The following is a 22,848-nucleotide window of genomic DNA, read 5'->3' on the forward strand; positions in this document are numbered from 1 at the left end:
TGAGGGTTTATAGTTAAAATTAATGTTTTATATAATGTCTTAGACCACTACCTTTTACCTTGGACCCCATTAAAGTGTTACATTTACCCAATGGTTCTAAATTTCATAAAGAATGCCAATGTTTCTGTCTATTATATTTAAGTTATATGCATTATATTTCTCTTTTATTCTTTAATTATACAAGTAATACATGCTGATTGCAAAAAATTCTTGCAATCTGTAAGTAAGACACACAGGTATAATCTTTCGCCCCCAATCACACTCTCTTTTCCAAAGTACATGGTTTTTTTCCTAAAAAGTTATAAGCATTTTTGAGCAAAGATCTGTGATGTGATTTGTGAAGAATTTTTTTCCAAAAGTCATCTATTATATTTTCATGCCTTAGCACAATTTTCAATTGCTCAAAAACATGTTGATATTACTTGCTTCTATTTACGTCTCATTTACTTTTCTATAAATAGATATAACTTTTCAATAAGGTAGTCAATTCCCCAACTTTTATGTCGTTCTTCAAAAGCATCAACCTTCTCCAGACAATGAATATCGCACACTGAACCTGAAACAAAAAGAAAGTGTGACAAGTTAAAACTTTATGAAGAATGCAACCAGTTCTAAAAACATATCAGATGATTTTAAGAAGTGTGTACTGAAGATCTTTTCTTTCTTTTTAACGAACACGGGGAAATAAATATTAAGGGTAAATTTTCTGAGCTCTGAATTGTTATTATCACTTATACCTCCTAAGAGCTAAAATAAACATACCATCTCTCTAGAAGAATTCAGATGTCTTTAACATAAGCATACCATTTAGCTAAAAAGTCCTTTTACAGAGATGGGTTCCTTTTTTGGATATAAGTCTCCAATTAAATGGCTTCTGGCTTTTAAATTTTATATACTTCTAGATATTAATAGTTTGCTAATAGCTCAAAACAGTTAACTGTTGACTTTATTTCAAAAGTTACAGCACATGTCTGTAACTTACCAAACAATGTTTTAATTTCAGCATCTGGAACGTAAAATGGTGGACCTAAGTAAAAGAGAAACATGGTGAAGAATAAATTCTAATAGATCTAACTGTAAAGAGAAATAAATTCTCAGGGCCCACTTCTCAGCTTATTTCCAATGATCTTGGTATACACATTCCATACATAACTCAATTATCCAAATAGGTGAGGATGTGACAGGTTCTTCTGCTTCTTCTTTTGCACATCTGATACCAAAGACTGGCTTACTGAGGGGACTGGTAATGTTAGATGCCCATCTCCAGCTTACATGAGATGGCTGAGTCAGCCTTGGAACCTGGGCACAGGAAAATCAGAGTGGAATTCATGAACAAATTCCCTTCGGGCTTCCTGCTTCCAGGGTATAGATTTTCTACCACTCCTGTACTTGCCCTCATCCTACAAACTCTGCCCACTTTGCTGTGGGCCATTTGCTTTAGAAGAAACAGCTTCTGCCCCTTCCTAGAAGGGAATTCTTAGCCTCCGCCCCAGACAAGGCCTGTTCTATCTTCCTCCTACAGGCCCTTCCTTAGGCCTACTGTTCAGGAAGGGAACTTAAACTACATTCACAGAGCTGACATCTGTTTCCCTTATTTTCTATTTCCATCTGATTGTCCCAGACTTAATTATGGACACTAGGTCTCATCTTTGAATGAGTTTTTAAGGTCTGACTTATTCAAACAGAAAAAAATACTAACACAGATATTTATAAAACAAAGCACTTTTTAAAAAAGGCTCAATTAAAAATCAAATAGGGCAATTTTACAAATTAAAAGTCTATGTACTTGGTTTTCACTTCTTCCTGAAAAGCCACGACTTAAAGATCAGGCTTTGTAACAAAAAGAATAAAATACCTAGGGATAAACCTACCTAAGGAGACAAAAGACCTGTATGCAGAAAACTATAAGATACTGATGAAAGAAATTAAAGATGATACAAATAGATGGAGAGATATACCATGTTCTTGGATCGGAAGAATCAACATTGTGAAAATGACTATACTACTCAAAGCAATCTACAGATTCAATGCAATCCCTATCAAACTACCAATTGCATTTTTCACAGAACTAGAACAAAAAATTTCACAATTTGTATGGAAACACAAAAGACCCCGAATAGCCAAAGCAATCTTGAGAAAGAAAAACAGAGCTGGAGGAATCAGGCTCCCTGACTTCAGACTATACTACAAAGCTACAGTAATCAAGACAGTCTGGTACTGGCACAAAAACAGAAATATAGATCAATGGAACAGTATAGAAAGCCCAGAGATAAACCCACGCACATATGGTCACCTTATTTTTGATAAAGGAGGCAAGAATATACAATGGAGAAAAGACAGCCTCTTCAATAAGTGGTGCTGGGAAAACTGGACAGCTACATGTAAAAGAATGAAATTAGAACACTCCCTAACACCATACACAAGAATAAACTCAAAATGGATTAAAGACCTAAATGTAAGGCCAGACACTATCAAACTCTTAGAGGAAAACATAGGCAGAACATTCTATGACATAAATCACAGCAAGATCCTTTTTGACCCACCTCCTAGAGAAATGGAAATAAAAACAAAAATCAACAAACGGGACCTAATGAAACTTAAAAGCTTTCGCACAGCAAAGGAAACCACAAACAAGACAAAAAGACAACCCTTAGTATGGGAGAAAATATTTGCAAATGAAGCAACTGACAAAGGATTAATCTCCAAAATTTACAAGCAGCTCAGGCAGCTCAATATCAAAAAAACAAACAACTCAATCCAAAAATGGGCAGAAGACCTAGTAGACATTTCTCCAAAGAAGATATACAGATTGCCAACAAACACATGAAAGGATGCTCAACATCATTAATCATTAGAGAAATACAAATCAAAACTACAATGAGATATCATCTCACACCAGTCAGAATGGCCATCATCAAAAAATCTACAAACAATAAATGCTGGAGAGGGTGTGGAGAAAAGGGAACCCTCTTGCACCGTTGGTGGGAATGTAAATTGATACAGCCACTATGGAGAACAGTATGGAGGTTCCTTAAAAAACTAAAAATAGAACTACCATACGACCCAGCAATCCTACTACTGGGCCTATATCCTGAGAAAACCATAATTCAAAAAGAGTCATGTACCACAATGTTCATTGCAGAACTATTTACAATAGCTAGGACATGGAAGCAACCTAAGTGTCCATCGAGAGATGAATGGATAAAGAAGATGTGGCACATATATACAATGGAATATTACTCAGCCATAAAAAGAAACGAAATTGAGTTATTTGTAGTGAGATGGATGGACCTAGAGACTGTCATACAGAGTGAAGTAAGTCAGAAAGAGAAAAACAAATACCGTGTGCTAACACATATATATGGAATCTAAAAAAAAATGGTTCTGAAGAACCTAGGGGCAGGACAGGAATAAAGACGCAGACATAGAGAATGGACTTGAGGACACAGCGAGGGGGAAGGGTAAGCTGGGATGAAGTGAGAGAGTAGCATGGACATATATACACTACCAAATGTAAAACAGATATCTAGTGGGAAGCAACCACATAGCACAGGGAGATCAGCTCGGTGCTTTGTGTCCACCTAGAGGGGTGGGATAGGGAGGGTGGGAGGGAGATGCAAGAGGGAGGAGATATGGGGATATATGTATATGTATAGCTGATTCACTTTGTTATACAGCAGAAACTAACAAACCATTGTAAAGCAATTATACTCCAATAAAGATGTTAAAAAAAAAAAGGTCAGGCTTTAATGTTCAAACACATTTAAATGAATCCAGAAGAAAACATCCCTTTTACACATTCAAAACAAATACAGTTATTTTTTAAATGCAATAAATTATAAAGTTCCAGAAATTAAAAACAGCAATAGTTTAGAGATTTTCCTGCACACCCTTACCTCCCCACATCCACATCTCACCCCATCCTCCTATGAGGATGTATTCGTAGGCATCAGCCCAATACATCCCATCCCCACCACCATGGATGACACAGACTGCATGTATATCAGCAGTATGCCTCACATGAGATAAATTAGGAGAAAATAATGCTATCCAAGTCATAGAATTAAATCAGGAAACAAGGCAACTGGAAAAAGAACAAGAAACTTTACCTGCATGTTTAGTTGGATCGTAAGAAAAAACAGACAAGAGGTACTGAAACCCAGTTCTTGTTAGGGACAACATTATATCTGCATAGCTGAAAAGAACATAAAAAGGCATGTGTTACATTTCTTTACAAAGAACGAGAGGCAGGGAGGGAAGCCAGCTTTTCCTTTCATCTCTGTTACTGAGTTTAACTCTCCTAAAAAATCACATGAAGTAGATTCTCATTCTAAAAAGCTAGAAATGGGCTCAGCTAATGATGTTACCTGCCTAAGGTGGGAAATAGCGAAGGATGGGAATCCAAAGGAGGCCTGGTTCTGGAGCCCATCAGACCAGAAGATGTCAAATTAAGCAGAACAGAGGCTCCTTCCAATGTGATGTGGTCCCCGGAGGCCCATCAGCTTTGAACGTATATTTCCCGAAGCACTGCCAGCTTTGGGGCAGTGGTTCCCAGACCCGGCTGGTATCAAGATTACCTGGGCACCGGCTGGAAGAAGAGATGCCCGAGCTTCATTCATCCCAAGACTGAGTCAGTAGGTTTGCTGTGGGGCCTGGGATGCTGCTGTTTAACAAATATCCTGGGTGATGGGGTCGTCACCGGGGGCACGGGTAAGATACAAAACACAATCCCTTTCCTCTCTTTAGTTGGAGAGAGATAAGACTAATAAACAGGCCAAAATTCAAGGTACTATGACATTACAGTTCTGCAAGGGTGGCATAAACCCTGAGTGCTACGGCAACTATCCTTTGGAGTAGGTGTCCTGAGGAGCAGGCGACGCCACTTCCCAGCCGTGTCTGATGGGTTCAAAGTGGGGACCTGCCCTAACAGGGCCCATCAGCAGACAGACCAGGAGCCAGGCCTGGGTCTGGTACAGAATGATGAGTTGGACCAATTAGATGACTCCGCTGGGAAACGGAGTTAAGAGATCTAAAGAGGAGCTGCTAGTTCGCTGTGGTCATTGGACCAAACGCTGGAGTTTCTGTGCTGGGTGGAGGCTGGAGCTGAGGAGGCTGAGGGCTGTGAGTCAGATGTCTGGGAGCAGGAGTGGGTAAGCAGAGGAAGCTGAGTGCTGAGGTAGGAGGGCAGAGGAGACACGCACAGGGAGGTAAGAGGCCATGAGAGACAGACAGACAGACAGAGGTGGACGAGCTGCACAGCTCTGAGTGAGGAGCCTTGGCTCTTTCCACAGGGCCCGGCTGTGCTGCCATCCCTGTCCAGAGCCCTGGGAGAAGTCAGGGAGGCTGTCCTGCATGGGGATTAGGAGTACGGACTCTGCAAGGTCCCCGAGCTCAAAGTCCAGCCCCTCTGCTTACGGGCTATGTAAGCTTGACAAAGTCTTAACCCCTCTGTGCCTCAGTTTTCTCATCTGTAAAATGGGGATAAAACTAGTAACCAACTCACAGGTGGTTGTGAGAATTCAACGAGTGCACACACATAAAGTGCTTAGAACACTGGTACGTGGTAAATGCTCGGGTCAGTAGCTTATTCCGTTAGCATCCTCAACATAAACTCCCTTAAAACTTGAGCTGGCTTGAGCCGGTCACTCTTCCTTGCAAGTGAAAGAACCAGACCTAAGCAAACTTCTGAGCAGAAACCTTTACTTTTTAACTTTGGATTCTTGTTCTTAAGAAAGGAGGGACTTGCTGTCCCGATGAGGCGATCAGTCAGACAGGTTTGGCAGGGTTTCAGAGGACTCACAGGCTTCCTTCCTCTTGGAATGCGGACTTTCTCTCTCAACCCGTCTCAAAAAATTCAGAAAAATGAGAGGTATGATTGATGGTAGGCAAGAAACCTGAGAGTCACAGCAGAGACCACATCAGTTCTCGCCCATGTGTAATCTCAGCAGGAAGACACCCTGTACTGATGGCAGGACTGGGAAAAAGCACTAAGTACCTTAAATGCTAAGATAAAGTCATTATCTTCCTAATGGCTCAAAATAAGCAGTTATTCTGGAAACAAAGGCCAGTGTTCTCTGGCATTCTTGGGGCTGTGATAAGACACACACACAGACACACACACAGACACACACACAGACACACACACACACACACACACACATGGGCCTGGAAGGGGAGGAAAGAGAACAGGGGGATCAGGAAGACAGAGTCTGTGACCAAACTAGAACTAGAGTCTCCAAGAGCTCTGGAGGGGCCTCATGACTCTTTCTTACCATGAACTAAACAGTTCAGAGGCCACTTAGATGGCCTTTATTTCTAGGACAGAGGAGGCGATGGTGGCTGGTGGGAAACAGTGTATTTTCCTTGCTTTGAGTCAGGTTTGTTTTCATTCATTTACTCAACAAATATTTATTAAGCTCCTATTATGTGCTAAAATTTTATATACATATATATTTATAATTATGTCAGATTATATCATTATCTATAAAAATTAAGCCAGATGGTGGAGAAATAACTGAACACAAGGTGCACGGTCTGTAGAGTGAGCTTTGTGATTTCGGGTTTGCTCCCCACCGCCTTGTGGATCTGAGCGACGCAACCAAAGCCTGCAGAGAGACTAACCTCGAGGAAGAGGCTGGACAACCTTAGGGAGTGGGAAACACCTACAATCTTAGACACTCAGCAGAACTGAGTTGAGTGTATAAATGTGGTGTTTTATGGAGACGCAGAAGTCACAGGTGATACTTTTGAGTTGATGACGGACACTGATGTCACACGGGAAATGCCGAGCAGACACCGGATATGGGATGTGGGTGTTTGGGAGAAAGAACAGAGCTGGAAATACAGAAACAATAAGGGCCAATACCATGTGCGACTTGTTCAGTTATTTCCCCAACATCATGTGTATTTAGACATAGTAGGAACTTAATGTGTATTTGTTGAATACCAGAACGAAAGTAATAGGAGAACTGAAGCAATCTTTGAAGGAGCAAGTACAGGAGAGAGGACGGCACAGCCTCGCTGAGGATGGTCCCTCTGGGAATGATGACTTCTAGGCATGTGAGGAAGGTGAGGGTCCCAGAGAAGAGAGAAAGGAGGAATGGTGTCAGAAAGAAAAGGGGAAAAGGAGTGTGAATTATCACCAGAGGAAAATATATATTAAGAGGATGTGGGACTTCCCTGGTGGTGCAGTGGTTAAGAATCCACCTGCCAATGCAGGGGACACGGGTTCGAGCCCTGGTCCGGGAAGATCCCACATGCCGGGGAGCAACTAAGCCTGTGCGCCACAACTACTGAGCCCACGTGCCATAACTACTGAAGCCCGCACGTCTAGAGCCCGTGCTCTGCAACAAGAGAAGCCACCACAAGAAAAAGCCCGCGCACCACGACGAAGAGTAGCCCCCGCTCGCCGCAACTAGAGAAAGCCCTTGTGCAGCAACGAAGACCCGGTGCAGCCAAAAATAAATAAAATTAAATCTTTTTCAAAAAAAAAAAAAGAGGATGTGGCAATGTTTAATTAAAATAAGATTAGGTTTGGCAACAAGCCTTACTCACCAAACAATTCTTTTTTTTTGGCCCGCGTGCAGCATGCGGGATCGTAGTTCCCCAACCAGGTATTGAACCCCCTGCGCCCCCTGCCGTGGAAGCTCGGAGTCTTAACCACCGGACTGCCAGGGAAGTCCCAAACAATTCATTTTTAAAAAGAGAAATTTCATTTCACTGATGTGTTGAGTCTGCCTCCATACAACTAAGTAATTCAGTATTTATGTGTTACACCCAAGTAAGTCTGTGAATGATATTTGGGTTGGAAAGTACACAGGAGGGGTCACATTTTACTCAGTATACTTTCTCATATTTTAATTTTATTTTCTAATAAGACCAGGTACAAAAGAATGGTCATCCAAAATATCTAGATCAAAAGCTCTAATACAATAGCAGCTAATATTTAAACAGTCATTTAGGGTCAACACGGTATTTGTTACACGTGTCATTTCTTTTCATTCCCACAACAACCATGTGAGGGGGCCTAGTCATGGGCGTGACTTTAAAGCCAAAGTCCGTGGGTCTGAATCTCAATTCTGTCACGTACTTGCTGCTGCACTTTGGACAAGTAACTTAACCTCTTTGACCTTAGTTTCCTCATCTGTAAAATGGGAATAATGATAGCCTAATACCTCACAGGGTTGCTTGGTGGATAAACCGTGTTCTTTCACGTAAGGTATTTTAAGAAAGCCTGGCACATGGCAAGAGCTGAACAAGTATTACCTGGTACTCTCAATGGAGGTGGTGAGGGTGGTATTAGTAGAAAAATTACAGTTTTGCAGAGGAGTAAACTAAGGCGTAGAGAAGTTGAATTCTTTGACCAGGGCAACACAGCTTAGAAGTGACAGAGCCACAAGCCTTGCACCCATGTCCCCGTGGCCAAATCCTATACTTTTTAGACCAAGATGCTATTGGATATAGGTCTTCTAATTCCAAATACAATAAGCTATTTCAAACTAGTAGAAGTCTAGTAATCTTCTGGAAACCAGAAAAAGTACAATATACTAAATTAAGGAGGCTAAAAAAGGGGAAAAAAACAACATAATTAAAGGAACCAAATCACTAACCGTTTGCGATCACCTGGATTAATAGCGACTAATGCTCCTCTATCCCAAATTCTGTCAAATTTGCCAATATTTGCTCTATCAGAAAGAAAAAGATAAAAAAATTTATGTAAGAAAAATAAAATCTTTAACAAGACAGTGTTCCCCATGGCACATGTCAGAACCTCACCAGCTGTTAAGGAACTGGGATCTCACATCTGCTTTTCCTCAGAGTCTCTAGGGATGTGCTGGTGTGTGTGTGTGTGTGTGTGTGTGTGTGTGTGTGTGTGTGTGTGTGTGTGTGTGTGTGTGTGTGTGTGTGTGTGTGTGTGTGTGTGTGTGTGTATGTGTAGCTGTCCATCTCCTCCTAGTTCTAGGAGCTGGTGGCAGCAGCTTGGACTTGGGGGCACAAAGGAGGAACAAGGGACAGTTTGAGACAACTCTCCTCCCAGCCCCTGGAACAGGTATCAGGGACTTTTAGGAGATGAGCTCTCACCTCTGTCCACACCCTGAAATGCATTTCTGTTACAGGCACAGGTGTGAAGTGGAAGACACTTTCTTGCTCTCCCCTCCTTTTCCCTACCTTCCTAGGGTCATAATAATTTTTCCAGAGCTTAGCAGCTACCCAAGGGCAAAGATATCAACTGTGCAGACATATAGGCTGCAGTTAAAAATAACTGCAGAACAGAGACTCAAATCAGTGCTTCATGGGTGCTACTGCAAGGGGATGAGAGTGATAAAAAGACCCTCAGCCCACGCCAGCATTGCCTAGCAAACACTCAAGTTTTTAAAAGTGCAGAGGTAGACATCAGTCCTACCTGGGAAGATCAAAAAGACTGCAACAGTACAATGAGATGTTCCCTGAAGAACTCTGCAATGAAAAAGTCAAGAAAAAAAAAAAATCCACTTAATTAGGAGGTACTTGAATGGTCAAGGGAAAAAAAAGAGGGGCAAAGCAGCACATGGGTGGTAGAGAAAGAAATGTGTAATTAAACATAAAGAACATAATTTCTCAGCAAATAATTTTTTTAGACATCTTACTTTAAATTTTTATTTTTTGGGGACTTCCCTGGTGGTCCAGTGGCTAAGACTCCACGCTCCCAGTGCAGGGGGCCCGGGTTCGATCCCTGGTCAGGGAACTAGATCTCACATGCCGCAACTAAGAGTTCACATGCTGCAACTAAAGATCCTGCATGCCGCAACTAAGACCTGATGCAGCCAAAAAAATAAATAACATATTTTAAAAAAACACTAATCTATAAAAAAACTTTTTTTATTTTTTAAATTTTGAAATAAATATGGACCATGCTGCAGAGAATGTACAGAATAAAGAAAAAACCTGCATGCCACCCTCTGAACACAGTGATTTTAATCATTTTGGTGAATTCCTCTCCATCTTTCCCCCCTCACTTCCTGCACCTTGCAACCTATGCAAATATTTTTTTAACTGAAAATAAAATACAATTTTACTGAAAATAATTTTTAATGGGACTTTTTAAAATTAAAAACCTGTATGGGGTTCTTTTGGATCAACTCAAAAAGGAAAATCAGATTGGTTAATCCTGAATATCAGTTAACTATTACTCATTTTGGAGCTTGTTATATTTTAGCAATGTTTAATTTAGCAAAATCCTAATATTTTGACCCCCTAATGACAAGTATACACCTCAATCAATTACCAGGCAGACTGAGAGAGAAAGGGCAGACATTTTAAGAGTTACTCATGAAAAGTGCAGTTGCATTGACTCCCCAATGTCCTCTCTTTCATTCACTGACTGATGACCATTTATTTCCTGAGCACCTTGTAGACAGGACTAGCCCAAGTTCTAGATACTGCAGTGAATTTGACAGTCTCTGACCCCAGTGAGGACAGCCCGGTGGAGCAGAGAGGTGTGGGAACAAAGAACCATCACGGTACAGAAGGGTCTGTACTGTTCTGGTTGTGTGCCCAGAACTGTGGGAACAGAGCAGACAGAGCAGGGAACTCACTGCCCGAGCACCAGGAAAGGCGGAACAAAAGGTGGCCGAAGAACTGGCTGGAGGCATCTGCTGACATCACGGGCGTGGGACGTGAGAAGTCTGGGAGGTGGGGGGAGGAGCAGGGTAGGAGATGTACCTCAGGATGTGAAAATGTTGGATTTTATTCTGAAATAAGGTGCAACAGAGGTGGGCGGGTCTTTGAAGACCAGTCTGGAAGCACAGTGGGGGTAAGCCCTGAGAGGAAGGGGCCTAGAGGCAGGGAGAACAGCCCGTGAATCTTAACTTTGGCTGCAGATTGGAATCACCTAGGAGCTTTAAATAGACCTGATGCTAGGCCCCATCTCTAGAGGTTCTGACTGAATTAGCTGGAGGCAAGGCCTTGGCACTAGGAATTTTAAAAGATCCACAGATAATTTCAAATGTGTCACCAGGGCAGAGAACCACTGCTCCAAGGAGTCTGGAAGAGGACTAGCCTCTCCGGACTGAGCAAACAGGAATTCTTAGATGAATTCCACAGGTTTTCATATCATGCCACAGGTCTCTTAAACTCATCTCCAGAACAAAACTCATTTTCTCTGCTCCTCAACTTGCTTCTCCTTTATTCTCTGCCATCCAACCAGTCATCTCAGCTGGAAATGTGAACTCACCACCCCCTGGATTCCCACTCAATTAATCACTAAATCCTCCCAGTTTGACACCCTAAACATCGTTTTAATCTACCTGTTCCTCTAAGTGCCCCATCACTCTCCCGGTGCAGCCCTTCAGGATCTCTTTCCTGGACCACTGCTCACAACCTCCTATCTGGTCTCTTTGCCAGGAGGCTACTGCCCTTCAAACTCACTTCCCTTGAGGCCACAAGGGTGGTTGGTCACAAAAGAAAATCTGGCTATGTCACGTTCAGGTACCAGCTTTACAGGACATCTGGACTGGATGACCTGACTCTCTGCCTGTCCTAGCCCTGTCACCACACTTCAGGAAGCTCCCCTAGGCTGGGTTAGGAAACATTCCTCTCTGTTCCCTTAATACCCCGTGTCATTACACTTAGCTCCGGGTACGACAAATAGCCTCCTCTGTTTCTCTTCTCTCCTAAGCTAAGCGATTCTTTAGGGCAGGGACTGTGTTTTCATCTCTGCAGTGTCTTATGCAGGGTGTGGCACAAGACAGGTTCTCAGAAACACCTGTTTATAAATTAAAAATCAAACAAACCCAAACCAAAAACACGACAAATAAGCTTTGACCTTGGCTTTTATATATATTTGTTCACATCTAGCTACTGTCTGTCTTTTTACGCTCCTTACACTATATAATATCGAGGTGAATCTGGTGATAAAGTGGGGTCATCTGACACTTGTATAGTATCCTCACTTACTCATGCTGAGAAAAACCTTCTGGGGGTATGGAAATAACTATTTACCAAAATCAAAACACACCTTGAATATTTTGGCTCCAGGAATTTCCATAATTTGTTCTTCTGAGTAAGAAAGATTCTGCTCCGTAAAAAATTCCCGTATCCCAAGTTCACTGATTTCCACACCAACTACACTGTGTCCTCGGTCTGCAAACCTGCATAAAATCATATAATTACACTTAAATTTTTATTTCAAATACAGTACTAAGTAAAAGGATATATACCAATAAGCATACATTTTCCTGAATTTTAAGGGATTTATCTGAATTCAGACTCACAACATTTCACAGAACATGTAGATACACAGAAAGTGGAACTATATATTTTCAAACGTTATGCTATGTGGAATTCTGAAAAAATGATTTACATGACCTTAGGAAAAATTTAAAAGTTTGGAAAATTATACCTTAACATGTTGATTTACTACAAATGGATTTGATTGGAAGAGTTTCTGATTTAAAAGCATCCTATGAATTAGATATGCTTTTCAAGTTCTCTAAATCAGCTATGTCCATTAAAACTTTCAGTGATGATGGAAAAGTCTATACCTGTGTTGTCCAATCCAGCAGCCACTAACCACATAGGTTATTGAGCCCTTGAGACGTGGCTCATGTGACTTAGTTTAAACAGCCACGTGGGGCTGGTAGATACCGTACCGGAGCACTCGGCTCTAGAACATTATCATCCATTTCTACAATAATCTTATAATTTCCACTTACTTACACTAAACCCTATCCAGAAATTTATTTGATTACCATGCGCAAAAGCTTACCAGTATTTTTCTGGTAAGCTTTATAATTACAGAATTCAGTCTTGGGATCTTGGACTTCAAAGAAAACAGCACTAGTGGCACAAATACCCAGGTACAGTATTGATTTTATGTTACATTAAGTAAACACATAAGTCAGTTATGCAACATATGCATTTTTTAAAAATCACACACCATGCAAAATCATGCAGTAAAAATCATGAGGCTTATGGGGAAAATGGGGGTTGGAGTACACATTAAACAACTTTGTCCTAATGGAGTATATTCAGCCATAAACAATTGAAATCTTGCCATTTATGACAACATGGATGGACTGGGGGGCATTATGCTAAGTGAAATGAGTCAGACACAGACAAACAGCTTATAATCTCACTTATATGTGGAATCAAAAGAAAACAAAAAACAGAAACAAGCTCATAGATACAGAGACCAGATTGATAGTTGCCAGAGGCTGGGGGTGAGCAATGGGTGAAGGAAGTCAAAAGGTACAAATTTTCAGTTATAAAATAAATAAGTCCTGGGGATGTAATGTACAACATGGTGACTATAGTTAGTAGCATTGTATTGCATATTTTAAAGTTGCTAAGAGAGTAGATTTTAAGAGTTCTTATCAGGCTTCCCTGGTGGCACAGTGGTTAGGAATCTACCTGCCAATGCAGGGGACACGGTTCGAGCCCTGGTCCGGGAAGATCCCACATGCCGCAGAGCAACTAAGCCCGTGTGCCACAACTACTGAGCCTGTGCTCTAGAGCCCGCGAGCCACAACTACTGAGCATGTGTGCTGCAACTACTGAAGCCTGCGTGCCTAGAGCCCATGCTCCGCAACAAGAGAAGCCACTGCAATGAGAAGCCCGCGCACCGCAACTAGGAGTGGCCCCCGCTCGCTGCAACTAGAGAAAGCCCGCGTGCAGCAACAAAGACCCAACACAGCCAAAAAATAAATAAATTTAAAAAAAAAGAACCAAAGAAATAAAAAAATTAAAAAAAAATAAAAGTTCTTATCACACACAACACTATGTAGTTCTGTAACTACGTATTGATTAACTAGATTTATTGGGGTGACCGTTTCACAGTATATGTATATACAAATATCAAATCACTATGTTGTACACCTAAAACTAACATAATGTTGTATGTCAATTATACCTTAATTTTTAAAACGGTTTTTTTTTTTAAGAAAAAGCTGCTGCACATTTGCCATAACTCATCTCTGTGAATCAGGATTTTCTCAATAATATGCAATTAAACAGTATTTAGAAATAAAGTGGATTAAATAGTATTTAAGAAAAAAAAACTTAGTGCCACATTAAAAAGAAAAAAGACAAGAACCTAATAGACATGGTGGCACAGTTTTACATGTTAAACGGTTACAAAATATATAAATACTACAACATGGCACTTTACCTTGAGATAGACCTGAACTTTACTTGTAGACTTGTAGGCATTGGAAGGGCTGCAGCTCTCAAGTTATTGTAAAGTAATGGAAGGGGGATTATTAGCAGTCATGGAAAGTTCCAACACTGGCTGTGGATGGGAGCAAGTGGCTCACAGCACATCGAGGTGAACTGAGGTATCTGGGAGATAGCTGAGGTTTGTGCATGGGTGCATTTTGTCTATTTATACACGGTTTAGTAGAGCTGGGTGCTGTTATCTGCTTTCACCTCATGTTTCTTGCAGATAATATCACATATAAGCAGATGTGAAATTCAAACCATGCTCAAATTGTTCCTTAATGTATCAGTGGAGTTAGAATGCAATTAGCATTTTCAAAACAATTGAACAATAGCAGAACTGATGGTACCTATTCCCTACACAAGAGGACACACTTTCAATGTGGTCAGAACATGAACTGTTTATAGTTCTAAAACATACATATTAATAACTTGTCTTTCACATTTCCTGGGAAATTTGTAAGTTAACATACATGGAATATTTTTTTTTATTCTCCATACATTTGTTGAAGTTATAAAATATAACAAAAAAGTTACCCAAACCAGCTGCATGGATTTTTACTTCTACTCAACATATGGAAAAATGAACCATAGCCTACTATAGACTGGCATAGGCTGGATTATACTGGAATATATTGCCCTAAAAGAAAACCAAAACCTAAGAAAATGTCTTAAACATTTTATGTTAATGCTTTTGGGCTTCAGCTCATAGTTTATCTATTCACATCTGATATCTGTATAGACCTTAATACACAAATTTGTTACATAAGTGAAAAATCCTCTAATATAATAACTTTTATACAATTCCAGTAGCTTAGTTCTGGCATTTTTATTACAAAGGACTTTAGACCCTAAATCTTCAACAATCACATTTAATTGGCTGTTTCATCATACCATTTTCTAACCTTGTCTCAAAGCCTCTGCTAGAACTAGGTTGTTATCACTTATGACACAGCAATAAGACAACCTGCTCATAGAGTTAATGTTTTTCTTGCAGGTAGTTTGTGAAGGAATTCTTTCTTCTGGTTCAGTGAGTTGGTTAGGATATAATGTTCTCAATTTCGTGGCCACCCTAGAATCTTAAGCCACAGCAGCCACTCACAAATGCTCTCAGCTACAAGCTGAGGGAGCAGGGGGCCACCGTCCCTGCTCAGAAATCCACTCCCAATGCACACATGTGCTGTAGTTTGCCCACCTGTATTTATGTAGGGAAGAGAGAATTTTTAAGTTACTATATTTTTCATTTACTAATCATTTTCATATATTTTATTTTTCTTTCCTGCTTGACGATCAAAGTTCTCAACGTTCAAGTTTATACATTAATAGTATGTCTTGGCATGTACGATAGCGTCTGTACATTATCATTACAACAAATTCTGTATAGGAAACAATTGCCAGGTTTGTGACTTTAGAGTAACCCATAGTGGCAGTGGCTTGTAAATTAAAGTGAATTCTCTTCACAGAGAATTACTCACAAGAAATACTTCCTTTATCACTGGTTTTATTAGCAATGATTCATGAAAACAAAACCTCCTATGTGCTCGTAGAGGGACGGGAGAGTTGAGTTGAACTGTGGACTATACACGGTTTTGCCAAAAAGCTGTAATTCATTTTGAGCTTTTCTGTCCACCTCTATTTAAAATACCTAAAATTAACTTAGTTACATTCCAAAACCACCTACAAAAACTAAACCATACACAAAGATGAAGGAAATTTAAGAGGGAAGGCTGGTCCCATCCTTCGCCTCCCCCACCACTTTGGTTGTAGACTAATTCTTTTGCTTAGAAACTCAATACAGAAAGACTAGTTCTCCCCTCTGTTTCTGCACTGTCTTCCTGTTTGAGAGCATTACCTCTATGAACCCATCAGTAATAGTCTACTAAAAATATAGAATCCCTGTGCGTTTCCTGAGAATGGAATTTTTTAAACTTACATCCTATTATTCACCCAAAGTGTTTATCATCAAGACAAGAAAGTATGTTGATGCTTATCCGCTCATACCATTTCATCTCAACTGCTTTTCCACAAAGAGGAAAAAATACCCTCAGTTGTTTCTCGCCTTTAAGAAAAGTATCCAAATGCTTCTTTAATAGCCTGGGGAGAAAAAAAAATTGTTTTAATTAGCCCAAGACACAGAGGAAAGGACTACAATTTTACAATGCTAAGTACCTTTCATGTATTACCTCACTTAATATTTCCCAACAACTTTATGAAGTAGGTAACATTATTCATTAAAATCTCCAGTTTATACATGAAGAAACAGGAAGGCTAAGCAACTTGCTCAGTCAGGTAACTAGTGAGCAGTTAATATGACTCAAACCTGGGGCTTTCCTGATTAGTAATTAAACATAAAACATTATTTTTTCCTTGGTTGATATGTTTTGAAAATGTATATGTGTGTGTGTGTGTCTTCTAAGGCCAGCTACATGACAGAGAGAACTCATACAATGGTTCTAGGATGATACCCCAACTATTACTTAGTGTGCAAATGTAATAATAATAATGATGTCCCCTGGGCAGTCAGGGTGGCTGCCTGGAAGAAGGAACATCTGTCACGACCACTTTACTCAGCACTGACCCATCTTTATTGCTGCTGCTTCGAAGCCCACTACTACTACTACTATTACATTGCTTAGCATTCAGCTCACTTATTAATTTCTCTCAACTTCTCTTCTTCCACCATATAGATAATACTTTAACATTTGAACACATGCTATTGGAAAGCAAAGCCAGAACACCACCACTTTTCAGTATAAAGAGATGCCAGCATTAATATAGCTTGAGCATCTGCATATGTATAAACATGTATGCCCAACAAATAAATGTTATAGGGGATTAAAAAAAAGACATATTTCATAAATCTAAGATGTCATCAACTGTAAGTCACGCCATTATTTATACTCCATGGGAAGAAATATCACTGCCAATTCAACTATGACATGCCACAGAGGCATCCTGATTTCAGAGATGCTCCAATATGAAAAACTAAAAATGTGCATCTTAAAATCAAACAATGGGTATCTATATTATTATTGCTATTTCAAAAGTCAGCTTCTGATAGAGCATTTCTGTTATAGACCAACATTTGATATAAAGAAATGTAAACATTTCTTACTGATGTCCTCGTTCTTGGTGAAATGCAATTTTGTGATTCACCCACTTTTCTTGCCATTCTTCCAGAGTTAGCACTCGGTTTTTCTGTACCTCAGTGTCGGGGTACTCTTCAACATCAAGTACTGTTCTTGTATTAGCCATGGTTTTGTAGATAGCTTTGACTCAGAAACAAATGTCTCCAATGCCTAAGTGGAAAATGTTTGCCAGGTTGTCACTTAAGTGCATTTCAATTCTATTGATGAATGAAGTAAAAACCTATTATTCTCAGCAGTACGGCTTTTATTTTATTTTTAATTAATTAATTTATTTATTTTTGGCTGTGTTGGTTCTTTGTTGCTGCTTGCGGGCTTTCTCTAGTTGCAGTGAGCGGGGGCTGCTCATCGTTGCGGTGTGCGGGCTTCTCACTACAGTGGCTTCTCTTGTTGCGGAGCACGGGCTCTAGGCGCGAGGGCTTCAGTAGCTGTGGTTCACGGGCTCTAGAGCACAGGCTCAGTAGTTGTGGCACACGGGCTTAGTTGCTCCGCGGCATGTGGGATCTTCCAGACCAGGGCTCGAACCCGTGTCCCCTGCATTGGCAGGCAGATTCTTAACCACTGTGCCACCCGGGAAGTCCCAGCAGTATGGCTTTTAAAAAATATTTCAACATTCACGGAAAAGCTATACAAAAAATTACTTTTCAGTGAGTCTGATGGTAGAGGCACACCTCATAATACACATTAGGAAAGATCTTTAAATAAATTGAATTACATCTTAGAGTAAAAGAATTTAAGTTTAAAAAAGAAAGAGGACAAAAAAAAAAAAACAGGCATTATAACTTTTGTAAGCTTAGAATCTTTCCTAGCATCTCACTCTTTAATTTTTAAAATTTCCTTTAATGTTTACTTCCTATTTTTTTAATCAATGTTATAATGCACTCAATTCAGAGTCCAGCAGAGTGATGAAAGCAGCAGTCCCCATTTCCAATGAGAGACAAACATCTTTAACTCTTTTAGCTGAATCTTGAAATATAACTCAAATAGCATGCTTATTTTGTATCTTCTTAATTTTTTATTTCTAGGAAGCATCTAGAAAAGATAAGCATTTAGTCCTCTTTCAACTTTCCACCACACACACACCACCTTCTCATTTTTCCTATCCTTTCCATATAGATATAGCATATTCGTGATTAAACATTTCAAGTTCACATTATTATGACTAGGTAAATACTATTCACAGGTAAGCCATATAGAATTCTATGATTACTTTTTCTTTTCTGTACAACTTTTTATTCTATAGTTAATAACTATCTGGCTTTTTCATTTATAAAATTTCCATATATTTATTACTAATTCAACTCTAAGTTCTCCCAGTCTCCTGTCAATACACTCTCAATCTCTTCGGTTATCAGATATCCTATCAATGTCATTTCAGAGAAGAGCCTTCTGACCTGGATGCTGTCTTCTACTGGTACACAGCTAGCCTTCTGCGATCTTTCTTTATCACCATCCTGGAGCCTTCCTTCTTACCTTTTGATGAATCTCCTGTTTCCTTTATTGTCTATTTTCCTTTTTTTGGTTACCACCCTTATATTGGTAAAATACAACCTTCGGCAGCTTTCTGAGAAAGAGTGCGTGAGAGAAAGGGTTTTTGGCAATTTTGCGTGTATAAAATGTCTTCACACTATTATTCCCCATCCTCGATGTATAGTTTTGCTGGGCAAGAATTCTTAGTTAGAAAACATTTTCTCTCACAATTCTGAAGAAATCATTCCCTTGCCATCTAGCTTGTAGAGTTACTGCTTAAATTCAAAGACATTTGGATCTTGATATTTTCCATGTGGCCAATATTTTTCTCTCTCTCAAACCTTTTCTTTGCCCCTTAGTTTTTGCAATTTCATAATTCTATGCCTTATCCTGGGTCTACTTTCATCCATCTGGCTGACTTCTTTTAATCTGGAAGCTCATATCCTTCAATTATGGAAAAATTCTTGAATTATTCAGATGATGATTTTGGTCCTTTTTTTCTATTTCTCTTTCTTGGACCCCTTTTTATGGTTGTAGAACCTCCTGACCCAGTGCTCTAAATTTCTCATATTTTTTTCCATTTTCCAACTCTTCATCGTTTTGTCCTATTTTCTGAGAGCCCACCTTATTTTTCTCTTTCTACCTTGCTATTTAGTTTTTCTTTTCTGCTCTCAAGTCTTTAATTCTCAAGAGCTCCTTTTTGTTTCTGATGTTCTCTTTCCATTTTATTTTGTTGTTATTTCATGTATAGAATGTGTATAATATTTTCCCTTATTTATCTGCATGGTCTGTTACTGAGTCATTTTTTCTGTTGGTTTTGTCTTCTATCTTTCAAACTAGTGACTGTCCTCAAATTCCTAGCAATTCTCATTATCTACTCACATTTAAGAGTAAATACCAAAAAGCTGATTATAAGTTTAAGTTTGTGGATGGGGCTTATTGACTGTAAGTTCACTGTAGGATGATGTGAATAGATATTATCTGGAAACTTAGATGTCATTATCTTTATTTTCTTTGGACTCGTCAGACTTTCCATAGATGGACTTCCCAATTCCCGTTGAAAGTTTGAGTCCTTGGGACCATGGTTCTATACTCACATGAGAAAAGGATAAAAGTGGGAAAGGGCCCCAGCATTCAGTTTGCCTGTGTTCAATTAATCCCCATATTTTCAGTATGGTACTCCCATCCCCAACTGTGAACTGTATCTTCCCAGTCCAAAGACTGTACCCTCTCCAGGGAATAAACCCCCCAAAGTCTGCTGGTGCGGTGAGGAAGAGATACTTCGTTGCAGGGAATTGGGAAAGGGATCTGGGGACTTAGCCTTTTAGGAACCAGAATTTCAAGCAATCCTCCTAATTTCAACCATACCCTTCCATCTCCCTGAGGTACCTGGTGCTGCTAATTCCTGAGCATTGGGGGATTCTATAATGCAATTAGGATTGCTCATTGGCTTTCCCCATTGCTGGTTTAGAATTTAGCTTTCTTCAGTCTGCAAAATCCTTTATCACTCGTCCACCTGCTTTCTAGGTTTCAAATTTTTATTGCTTTTATCTTCTCTTCTGTCTTCCCTTTATGTTTTTAAAAATCCTGCTGTTGTTTTGGTAGAGTTTCAGGAGGAAGCAAAAGTAGATGCACGGATTCAATATCCCTTCTCTACCCCACAAGTTTGCATTTTTAAATAATTTTCTTATAGCTTTTTTTTTTGGTATGGGAAAATGCACACAAAGGTGTTGACCTACAGAAAAACACACAACATAAGAGTTGTGGGTTTCAATTTTATTCGGGGACTTACTGAGGATGATAGCCTGGGAGAGAGCCTTTCAGATAGCTCTGAGGAACTGCTCCAAATATATATGTTCCACATTTTTTTTTGACTAGGAAAAACATGTAGTCTAGCATACATCTTGGTAAAAGATTACTGCTAATCACAAAGAATAGATACCTCAAGTTAATGATTTTAGTGATTTCTATGTACAAGAAGATGCAAGAATCTGGGGCCATTGAAATTCTCCCTGAGGCATGCTATCTAGGGGCCATTTATCCAAAACACAGAATGCCTCACCCTTATTTTCCCTCCTGAAGTCCTAAATCGCCTGGGGTACATCACTCTCTGCAGGGGGTTGTGATTTAACCCTTTGTATAACTGGATGATGGGCAACACTCTTTGTTCCTTTTTTTCCCCCCCTTTTACAAAGGGAACTGAGAAAAAAGGACATGTAAACATAACTGCAAATCTACCTGAAGGTATGAGGAAAATGTCTGTCCTTTCAACGTGAAATTTGTCATGTAAGGACGATACAACGCAATAGTTGTAACATATCCTTTGAGTCAAGACTGAAACTAATTTAGTTTGGACTACCAGGCTATTCTTGTTGGAGTTAATTTAATGATTCATCCATGAATCATTATTCATGGAAAAGCAGTTATTCAAGGAAAAGTTCCCTTTATGGCAAAATTTGGCTTCAGTGTGCTTAGGATTTAAGGAGAAGGCACCTCTCTTGGAATTGGGAACACAAATTCACTTCCCAGCAAACATTTGTTAACAAATGGCTTTTGCAAGGCCCTGACGATGTCAAGAGGTGACGCTCAGGGTTTTCTGAGAGGTCAGAGGGAAGTATCTGATGTATTGGGTACAGAAAAGCAAAAGAGAGTTGCAGTTTTCCCATTTCCACTTTCAGCCAGAAACTTTGGAAGCTGAACTTGAGCCTTCAGAAACAGTTCTCTACTTAAAACAAAAGGGAAGCATAATTTTATCACTGAGCCAGGGCAGCCTGCAATTGTTCAACTCTATCCCTCTTACACAAACTTGAAATATAACTTAACATCATGAATATAACTTAATCACTTCTTAGGTGTTCTCATAGCTTCTCAACCTGTACTTAACTTGTCCACATCCTTTTCTGGAGAAATAAAAAGTTTCTTTATATTGGGGCTTCCCTGGTGGCGCAGTGGTTGAGAATCTGCCTGCCAATGCAGGGTACTCGGGTTCGAGCCCTGGTCCAGGAAGATCCCACATGCCGCGGAGCAATTAGGCCCGTGAGCCACAACTACTGAGCCTGCGCGTCTGGAGCCGGTGCTCCGCAACGGGAAATGCCGCGATGGTGAGAGGCCCGCGCACCGCGATGAAGAGTGGCCCCCGCTTGCCGCAACTAGAGAAAGCCCTCGCACAGAAACGAAGACCCAACACAGCCAAAAATAAATAAATAATAATAAAATTTTTTTAAAAAAAGTTTCTTTCTATAAGCAAGATAAAAGTGCAAAATTATAAGATTCAGGAAAGGCAAATTTCACAATCATTCTTACCCATACACAGAAATAGCAGATGTGCTAGTTTGGTCGCCCGAGTTCTCCTTGGGTGGACTCTCAACACTGGTTTCCTCCTCACCTTTTCAAAAAAACATGTTTCTGCTTTAGATTTATTTTAAAATTTTGGTAAATTGAAGAATAACTTCCCTAAAGTGCACAAATTTTAAGAGTATGGCTCTGTGAATTTTTATACATGCATACACCTATGCAATTACCATGGAGCAAGACAATATTTACAGCACCCCAGTTCCCCTCACTGTCCCGGCAAGTATTTTTCTTTTCTTAAAATCAACAATACCCGACAATGCTTTGGGGTCACTTTAACCATGGACTCAAAAAGGTCATTCACTACCTGATCTCGTTATTCCCCGTTCCCACTCGGCTCCCTGAGCCCATTTCAGGGCGCGGATGGCTGGGACGCCCCGTTCCGGAATCCGACCACACACTCACACCTAGCAAACGTCCCATTGGTCATCGCACCCTCTCTGCACCCGGCGGAGCCTACCTTGTGCGCTGTCCGTCGCCTGCTGCTGGTCCTGGCGCTGCCGCGGGCCTCGCCGGCTGGGTTCCTAAGCCCCAGGCTCAGCCCGGCTATTGCACCCGCCCCCGGACCCGCCCCTCCCGCGGCGCACAGGCCCCGCCCCCCTCCCCACGCTCCCCGGCTTGCTCAGCGGCGGAAATGGCCAGGGCGGGGCGAGTAGCGCGGCGAAGGCGAAGGCGGGGACCCTACTCC

The 22,848-nt window shown here is 40.4% G+C and overlaps 1 protein-coding gene and 1 long non-coding RNA gene across 4 annotated transcripts in view; one reads left to right on the top strand and one right to left on the bottom strand.

The window, feature by feature from the left end:
- Positions 1-22,848, top strand: part of LOC309638875 — a 93,475-nt gene that overhangs the window by 4,876 nt on the left and 65,751 nt on the right. The window lies entirely within an intron of this gene.
- On the bottom strand, positions 122-22,737 carry TPMT (thiopurine S-methyltransferase). 3 transcript variants are annotated; one of them, XM_082415283.1, is made up of 10 exons: positions 22,621-22,732; positions 22,113-22,194; positions 17,309-17,492; positions 16,195-16,287; positions 11,996-12,128; positions 9,404-9,456; positions 8,610-8,684; positions 4,110-4,195; positions 983-1,027; positions 122-556 (listed from the first exon to the last, which is right to left on the bottom strand). In XM_082415283.1, the coding sequence occupies exons 3-10, from the start codon at positions 17,446-17,448 to the stop codon at positions 444-446; spliced, it is 738 nt and encodes a 245-aa protein (XP_082271409.1). In that variant the 5' UTR covers positions 17,449-17,492; positions 22,113-22,194; positions 22,621-22,732; the 3' UTR covers positions 122-443. The 3 variants fall into 3 exon arrangements, with proteins under 3 accessions (XP_082271409.1, XP_082271410.1, XP_082271411.1); XM_082415284.1 differs by lacking the exon at positions 983-1,027 and having other exon boundaries at positions 22,621-22,734; XM_082415285.1 differs by lacking the exons at positions 122-556; positions 983-1,027 and adding an exon at positions 1,034-1,299 and having other exon boundaries at positions 22,621-22,737.

This window comes from Balaenoptera physalus, assembly GCF_965194825.1.
Source record: "Balaenoptera physalus genome assembly, chromosome: 11".
Lineage (NCBI taxonomy): Eukaryota > Metazoa > Chordata > Mammalia > Artiodactyla > Balaenopteridae > Balaenoptera > Balaenoptera physalus.

What these genes read in the sequence shown, in the direction of transcription:
- TPMT (XM_082415283.1), bottom strand. Translation starts at nt 17,448, where the DNA reads ATGGCTAATACAAGAACAGTACTTGATGTTGAAGAGTACCCCGACACT. An exon ending in CTGGAGCCAAAATATTCAAG is followed by an intron (nt 9,457 to 11,995) that starts GTGTGTTTTGAT and finishes TTTTCATTGCAG; the next exon opens with AGTTCTTCAGGGAACATCTC. An exon ending in AATCCAGGTGATCGCAAACG is followed by an intron (nt 4,196 to 8,609) that starts GTTAGTGATTTG and finishes TGTTCTTTTCAG; the next exon opens with CTATGCAGATATAATGTTGT.